Source organism: Ursus maritimus, assembly GCF_017311325.1.
Source record: "Ursus maritimus isolate PB19 chromosome X unlocalized genomic scaffold, ASM1731132v1 scaffold_X1, whole genome shotgun sequence".
NCBI classification, from domain to species: Eukaryota; Metazoa; Chordata; class Mammalia; order Carnivora; family Ursidae; genus Ursus; species Ursus maritimus.
The window spans coordinates 74,007,388-74,016,239 of record NW_024423319.1 but is presented as its reverse complement, the minus strand read 5'-3'; the positions used below and the strand labels follow the sequence as shown (position 1 = coordinate 74,016,239).

At 47.4% G+C, this 8,852-nt stretch overlaps 1 protein-coding gene across 1 annotated transcript in view; it reads right to left on the bottom strand.

Moving 5' to 3' along the window:
- PIN4 (peptidylprolyl cis/trans isomerase, NIMA-interacting 4) overlaps window positions 1-2,393 on the bottom strand; it is a 41,905-nt gene extending 39,512 nt beyond the window's left edge. The window contains 3 exon segments of the mRNA XM_040632183.1: window positions 386-420; window positions 422-478; window positions 2,344-2,393. Coding sequence (XP_040488117.1) covers window positions 386-420; window positions 422-478; window positions 2,344-2,393 — 142 coding nt within the window.
- Window positions 2,394-8,852: the final 6,459 nt, after the last annotated feature.

The window sequence follows — 8,852 nt, the reverse complement described above, 5'->3', positions numbered from 1 at the left end:
ACGCGTCCCTTCTCCTATTCCAAGGCCAACTTCTCCACCTCTGCCCTGGACCCCATTTTCTCAAATCTCACTCCTGTGGACCCTTACCTCCCTAACTCTACTGGATCCTTCACGTCAGCCTCGCTCTTAAGTTTTCCCCATTCTGAAGAAACAAACAGAACTTTCTTTTCATCCTTTGTGCTCTCCTATCTACCATCTAATTTCCATGCTTTTGTCAATTAAGGCTTTCCAGAGAAGTCGGCACTGTCTCCAACTTCTCATTTCCCGGTCCATCCTCTAGTCACGGGCCACCCGCTGCCCCCGTCCCGGACCCCGGTCGCCGGTCTGCTCCCTCCCCTCGCTCCTCACCCGACCCCATTCTCTCTGGTTGCTCTGGTCGCTCTACCTTTCCCCCCTTTCCCGGAACCACTCTTTCCCTTGCGGCATCCTCGAAACTTGAGGCAGAACCTTCAGCGGCTTCGTTTGCCGCACAAAGCCCCTTCAGGCCCCGCGGGCATGTCCGGGACACATGCCTGAAAACGGCATCGAAACTGACCGTTTTTGCTGCGGCACTGGAAGCAGGCATATTCTGGGGCAGACCCGGTCCTTGGGCCCTCGGACCAATGGAGCTGGAGATGGCTGACCAATAAGAAGTTTGAGTCGGCTAGGGGGCGGAGCCAAAGGGAGAGCAGGGACGGGAAACCCCGCCTTTGCGTTTTTTTGTTTCTTCTGTCGCACGCCTTTCTTTGCGCCAGCTCCCATGCTCCCCCACTTCCCGGCCCGGCTCCTCCACGCGTGCGTAGTGGATGGCGAGGGCCTCCGCAGTCCCTTCGGCTCGGCTCCAGCCACCTTGCTGGGGCTGCCAGATGGCGGAAAGGAAGGAGGGAGAGCCGTAAGTGCCTCCTCCTGCCCTCCCTACGCCTCAGGGCTGCCCTCTCTTGCGGTTTTTCACTTTTAAATTTTATTCTGCGTTTGTAGCCGATTGGATTTAAAAGGTAGTTTTATGTTTTAAAAAAGGCTGTTACCCCTCTGCCTCTTGCAGAACTCTTGTCATGGAGAAAAATCGGAAGCAGGCTAAATGCCCCTCCGTAGGATATTGCTTAAATAAATAATGTCTCAACCACACAAAAGGATGTGCGCCATTTAAGATGACGAGTGTAAAGCTGTCTGTAGAGACACAGGAAAGGGCCTCAAGGAAGGTTAGAGACCAAGCTATAGAATGTGATACTTTTCTTTTTTTTTTTTTAGAAAAAGTGTGCTTATAAAAGACAGGAAGGCTATCAAGCAAAATGTGACCGGTGGTGCTAATACAGGTTGTGTATGTTTCTGTGTATTTTTCAAATGTCTATAATGGTGCAGCATAAATTAGTACTTAAAAGCATGGATTCTGGAGCCGGACTGCCTCACCTCCAATCCCTGCCCCACCATCTGGCTACTAACTCTGTGACCTTGAGGACGTTGCCTCATCCCTCTCTGGCTCAGTTTCATCATCTGTAAAATGGAGTTGCTGATAATAGTACCTACTTATAGGGTGTTAAGAGAATTAAACAAGTTCATATTTGTAAAGCACATAAACCAATGACTAACTCATAGAATGTTAGCTGAAGATGAATGAGTTTTGAATTTGTGTCCCCCACACTTTCTTCCCTTACCTGTAACCCTTCTTTTCTCAATTTGGATAAGGCCGGGGCTTTCTCTTTGCTCCAAAAGATGGTTGTCCCTTGGCATCTTAAGCTACCCTGCTGGTAGTTTGCCACTACCGGCCAGAATATGCAGGTTCAGAGTTCAGTTTTTGGATACAGCCTTGGGGACTTGGGATGCTTCATGCCCAGACCAAAGGATCAGGTATTTTTGAGACTGTGCCCACCCCCAACTCGTACATAACAAGCAGCCCCCTCACGTTGTACCTCAAATGTACTGCGGCACAACACATCTCAGGGCACTCCTCGTTTCCCACTGGGAGCGATCAACTGTGGGAAACGCATCCAGTGCTGAGGGGATCATTGGTCCCCCGCTTCTGAGGTGGATCCTGCCCATGTACTGACTTTCCAAGTCCAGCTGGGAGATGGGGGTTGGGGTTCGACAGTGACAGTGTGGCCTCATGTTCATCAGCTTATCCACAGCCAGGAGGCCCGGGAGGCCCCTTTACTTCTGGTTTTTCGTAGTAACAGCCTTTCCTGTGACCACTGGATAAGGCATGAGGGGGCCGAATGAAGCAGAGTTCAGCTCCCAGTGAAGAGCCAGCATTAAATGCCAGATGCACCTGATGAACGCTTAGTGCCCAGAACATTGTGAGAGCTCTATGTGTTCCAGCAGATAACAGCAACGATGATAATAAGCAAGCCTCTAAGTGGCCGAACTTACCCAAAGCAGTACCTAGAGCCCAATAGCTCAAAGGAGAAGAGGATGGGCATAGGTCTGCTGGGGGGGTGGGTTTCAAGGTCAAAAGCACTATAAGACAGTCAGATTCAAAATCAGGTACAATCTGAACTATGCAGTATGCAGCACAAAAAGATGGGGAAGGAAATATGAGAAAATCTTAAGTGTTCATGGTGGCAGGCTGGCGCAGTCGGTGGAGCACGTGACTATTGATCTCGGGGTTGTGGGTCTGAGTCCCAAGTTGGGTGTAGTGATTTAAAAAATTAAGTCTTTAGAGGGAGACAAACCATAAGAGACTCTTAAACATAGGAAACAAACTGAGGGCTGCTGGAGGGGAGAGGGGTGGGGGGGATGGGGTAACTGGGTCTTGGACATTGGGGAGGGTAGGTTTGTAATGAGCACTGGGTATTATATAAGACTGATGAATCACAGATTTGTACCCCTGAAACAAATAATGCGTTATACGTTAATTAATTCAATTTATATTAAAAATATTTTTAAAAATTAAGTCTTTATTTTTTTATTTTTTAAATATTTTAATTTAATTAATTTCTTTATTTGAGAGAGAGAGAAAAGGAGCTGGGAGGAGAAGCAGAGGGAGAAGTAGACTTCCTGCTGAGCAGGGAGCCCGATGCGGGGCTTGATCTTGGGACTCCAGGATCATGACCTGAGCTGAAGGCAGACGCTTAACCAACTGAGCCACCCAGGTGCCCCCAAATTAAGTCTTTAAAAAAATTCTTTGGGCGTCTGTGTGGTACAGTCAGTTAAGCAACCGACTGTTGGTTTCGGCTCAGGTCACGATCTCAGGGTGGTGGGATCGAGCCCCACATCGGGCTCCACACTCAGCACCAAAGGCTGCTTGAGCTTCTCTCTCCCTTTCCCTCTGCCCCTCCACCTCCCCCACTCTTGTGCACTCTCTCTCTCTCTCTCTCTAAAATAAACAAATAAATCTTTAAAAAATTCTTAAGTGTTCATTCTGGAATGTGAGTTGGTGCCTACCTTCCTTTTTTTTTTCTGTTTATATTTTGTTTATATCAATTGGCCTGTATTTTTATTTTATTCAAGAAAAAAAGAGCAATAAACATTATTTGTAAAACAAACACCAAAAAAGCTAGCTTCTCTACAGGGTTAAGTCTGCACCAGCCTGTGGAGGCCGACTGTGGAGGAGTGTGTGGAGCGAGTGACAAATGAACATAAGAGCGGGCAGGGGGGCAGAGGGGAGAAAACTTCAGCCTTGAAACCATGGTAACGACTGCGGGAGTGTGCACAGTGAGTCAGAGCCAGCAATGGCTGCCAGCTGTATTTTCTACTAATTATCTCCTCAGGCCGATTCTTCCATGTAGTTCTTAAACAAGGAAAATTAGGAAGGGAAGCTGACAGACCCCTGCCTAGGACAGTTCACAAACCTTGACCGAGACTCACTGTCCTGCCCTACTTATCCCACAACCAAAGGGCTGCGGTTTCTTTTCCATTTGAGACCCCCACAGAGCTGATTCTGAAAGGGGGGCTCGAAGCAACAGAGCACAGAGATCTCGTTGATCCCATTCAGAGGTGGTCAATCCTTGGGGAGCTCTGGGCCCCAGCTTCTGGGGACAAGGGTAGAAAAGGTCACCTTTGGAAACTGGAAGCAAGAAAAATCAGTATAGGCGCCTGGGTGGCTCAGTCGGTGAAGCGTCTGCCTTCGGCTCAGGTCATGATCGCAGGGTCCCGGGATAGAGTCCCACATTGGGGTTCCTGCTCAGGGGGGAGTCTGCTTCTCCCTCTGCCTCTCTTCCTTGCTTGTGATCTCTCTCTCTCTCTCTTTCTCAAGTAAATAAATAAAATCTTAAAAAAAAAAAAGAAAAATCAGTACATGGTGGACGAGCTCAGCCACCCGCAAAAGCAGCCACCCATCGTGGCAAATGGATGCAGGTATATTGCCAATGGAATGGATGTGTCGTCTCCTGAGCACAGTCGGGGGCCGAAGACCTTTCTAATCCTCGTCACGCCATTGTTAACATGCCTGGCATGAGATAATGAAGCTTCAAACAACGGGTTTTTTAAAAAGGGCTTCAGGGGCACCTGGGTGGCTCAGTCGCCTGAGTGTCCGATTTGGGATTTTGGCTCAGGCCGTGGTCTCAGGGTCGTGAGATCGAGCCCAGAGACATGCTCTGTGCTGGGCGTGGAGCCTGCTTAGGATTCTCCCTCTCCCCCTGCCCCTCCCCCCCTTGCTCAGGCTCACGCGCTCTCTCTCTCTCTAAAAAAATAAAAAATAAAAAAAATAAAAATATAGGGGCGCCTGGGTGGCTCAGCTGGTTAAGCGGCTGTCTTCAGCTCAGGTCGTGATCCTGGGATCCTGGGATCGAGCCCCGTGTCGGGCTCCTTGCTCAGTGGGGAGCCTGCTTCTCCCTCTCCCTCTGCCCCTGCTTGTGCTGGTTCTCTCTCTCTCTCTTTCTGACACACAAAAATAAAATAAATAAAATCTTTAAAAATAACAAAAAAATAAAAATATAAAAGGGCTTCGGAGAAGAAGATGCCATCTGTGTTTGTCCAGCATCATCTAAGCAGGAACTGCAGTTGCTGGAGAACATTCATATTCCGGCATCTAGTGAGGTGGGTTTTTTTCTGAGGCAGTGTTCATTTGCGACAGGGAGAAACAACCAACACAAGTGGCATATGTAGCGTGAGCCAGAGGCTTTCCCTTTATTGTCTTGTTGAGTTTTCACAACAGTCTTTTAAGGTTTTATTTTTCGGTCATCTCTACCCCCAACGTGGGGCTCAAACTCACAACCCCGAAATCAAGAGTCGCACACTCTACCGACTGAGCCAGCCAGATGCCCCTGTTTTCACAACAGTCTTGTCTGCAGAGACTCACCATTGCCATTTGAGAGCTGAAGAAACAGGCTCAGAGGAGTTAAGAGATGTGTGCAAGCTTGCACATCTAGGGACTGCGGCAGGGCTGGGCTCTGAACTCAGAGCGTGACCTCCAGGCTGGTAACTCCTGCATGATGGCACTGCCCCAGGCTTTGCCCTCCCCTACGTGAAGCCCAAGAACACCCGGTTCCCTTTGTGCCCAGCGCATGTTCAAGTCAGTTTCCCAGGCACCTGTCGCCTTACCAGGGGGCACTCTGCCCCAGAGGTGCCAGGGCCAAGTTACGCCCCCACCACGCAGAAGTCAGTTCGCCTTTGGTTTCTGCATCAGTGTGTTGGTTCTGAGTAGTCTGGAAGGTGATCACCTCTGCCTTCTGGACCTCCCAAGCCCAGAAGCAGAGGCAAGAAGGAACACGGTGTGGGTGGGGGCCGGTGAGCAGAGCGCTGTAGCCAAGACAGTGGGGAAGAGGTCGACGTGTCTCCGTGTCTAACAGATTCTGCCTTCTAAACAGCTCAGCTCCCTGCCCCTCGTCATTGTACAGTGAACCATGAACACTCTGCGGAGATTCACCAAGCATCTCTTGCCCTCGTCCCCCTGCCACAGCCTTTTGCACATTCTCCGGACCACTGGCACAACCCTAGCATGTGGTCTCTCAGCGGTCGGTCTCACCCCCTCCGAGCTACGCTCCCCAGTGTCGGGCAGAGAGCTCTCAGAAACACAGATCTGACACTCATTCCCCCAGTTAAGACCCTTTGGTGGCTCCCCACAGTCCGAGAGGCCCCTTGGCCTGAAGACCCAAGGGCCTCTCTGCTGACATTTGCAGCCTCATCTCTTGCCCCATGGGGCTTCAACCATGTCGGGGTACCCTTTACAGGCCCTCAAATGTATAGTGCTCTCTTAAGACTTCCTGCCTTTGCACATGGTGTTCTGTCTGCCTGGGGCGCTCTTTCCCCATTTCTTATCTAGTTAACTTCTATTTACCTTTCAAGGCCAAGCTCGGGTGCTACTTCCTCCTGGAAGCCTTCCCTGACTCTCTTTCTCTACCTCTCCCAGGCTGAGCGAGGCACTCCCCTGCACTGCCAAAGCACCCTACGCTTATCTCCAGTATTTGCATGATTTTCAGTAAGAGTCCGTGGCATAGATGGACCAGTGTGCTTAACCATTCACTCGCTGAAAAACGTTTGGGTTGTTTCCATTTGGGGGCTATTATAAATAAAGTGGCTATAAACATTTGTGTACAGGGTTTTTTTCTTTAATTTTTCTTTTTTTTTAATTTAAATTCAATTAGCCATCATCAGTTTCAGATGTAGAGTTCAGTAATTCATCAGTCACATATAACACCCAGTGCTCATCACATCCAGTGCCTTCCTTGATGCCCGTCACCCAGTTACCTCATCCCCCACCCCACCCCCCACTCCAGCAACCCTCAGTTTCTTTCCCATAGTCAAGAGTCTCTCATGGTTTGTGTCCCTCTCTGATTTCTTTCCATTCAGTTTTCCCTTCCCTTCCCCTGTGGTCCTCAGTGCGGTTTCTTATGTTCCACATATGAGTGAAAGCATATGATAATTGTCTTTCTCTGACTCATTTCGCTCAGCATAATCCCCTCCAGTTCCATCCACGTTGATGTAAATGGTAAGTACTCATCCTTTCTGATGGCTGAGTAATAGTCCATTGTATATATACCACATCTTTATCCAGTCATCTGTCGATGGATATCTTGGCTCTTTCCATAGTTTGGCTATTGTGGACGCTGCTGCTATGAACATCGGAGTGCAGATGCTCCTTCACTACATTTCTATCTTTGGGGTAAATACTTACTAGTGCAATTGCTGGGGCATAGGGTGGTTCTATTTTTAACTTTCTGAAGAGCCTCCATACTGTTTTCCAGAGTGGCTGCACCAGTTTGCATTCCCACCAACAACGTAAGAGGGTTCCCCTTTCTGCACATCCTTGCCAACATTTGTTGTTTCCTGACTTGTTAATTTTAGCCATTCTGACTGGTCTAAGGTGGTATCTCCTTGTGGTTCTGATTTGTATTTCCCTGATGCCGAGTGATGTGGAGCATTTTTTTCATGTGTCTGTTGGCCATTTGTATGTCTTCTTTGCAGAAATGTCTTTTCATGTCTTCTGCCCATTTCTTGATTCAATTATTTGGGTTTTGGGTGTTGAGTTTGGTAAGTTCTTTCTGGATCTTGGATACTAGCCCTTTATCTCATACGTCATTTGCAAATATCTTCTCCCATTCCGTAGGTTGCCTTTTAGTTTCGTCGACCGTTTCCTTTGCTGTGCAGAAGTTTTTTATCTTGATGAAAGTACAGGTTTTTAGGTGAATGCAAGTAAGTGTTCATTTCTCTAGGATAATTTCCAAGACTGTTGTTGCTGAGATGTATGGTAAGCATGTTGAGTTTTGTAAGGGACTGCCATACCCTGTTCTAGAGTGGCTGTACCATTTCACATTCCGACCAGCAATGTAGGGGTGATCCTTCGCTGCCTACTCACCAGCATTTCGTGTTACCACAATGTTTTCTTTCACCCATTTGGATATGTGTGTACTGATACCTCATTGTGGCTTTAATGTACATTTCCCTGATGTCTAATGATGTTAAGCATCTTTTCATGTGTTAATTTGCTGTCTGTATATGCTCTTCAGTGAAACAAGTGTCATGTTTTTTTTCCCAGTTTCTTTTTTTTTTTTTTAAAGATTTTTATTTATTTATTTGACAGAGATAGAGACAGCCAGCGAGAGAGGGAACACAAGCAGGGGGAGTGGGAGAGGAAGAAGCAGGCTCATAGCAGAAGAGCCTGATGTGGGGCTCGATCCCAGATCGCCGGGATCATGCCCTGAGCCGAAGGCAGACGCTTAACCTCTGTGCCACCCAGGCGCCCCTTTTTTCCAGTTTCTGATTGGATTTTTTTACCATTGAATTTGAGGAGCTCTTTATATATTCTAAATATGAGCACTCTGTCAGATATGTGGTTTGCAAATATTTTCTCCCAGTCTCTGAGCTTATCTTTTCATCCTCTTTAGAGGGTTTTTATTTCCATAGCAAAAGTCCTAAATGTTTTTTCTTTATGGATTATTTATGTTATGTCTCAGAACTCTTTATCAAGCCTTAGATCCCAAAGATTTTCTCCTATTTCATTTCTTTTTTTTAGGATTGCGTTTGTTTATTTATTTGTCAGAGAGAGAGAGCACATAAGCAGGGGGAGGGGCAGGCAGAGGGAGAAGCAGACTCTCCCCTGAGTAAGGAGCCTGACGTGGGACTCGATCCCAGGACCCTGGGATGATGACCTGAGCCATAGGCAGATGCTTAACTGACTGAGCCACCCAGGCGCCCCTCTTTTTTTTCAAAATTGTTTTAGCTGTCCTAGGTCTTTGTACCTTCCCATATACATTTTAGAATAATCTTGTCTGTATCAACAAAACATCACTGAGATTTTGATAGGAATGATGTAAAACGTGTAAAACATTTTGGGGAGAACTGACATTCTTCCTGTGTTGAGTTCTCCAATCCATGAGCATAGTATGTCTCTCCATGTAGTTAAATCTTTGATTTCTTCCATCAGCATTTTGTAGTTTCAACATACAAGTCCTTCACATGTTTTCTTAGGTTTATATCTATGTATTTTCTTTGAGTAATTG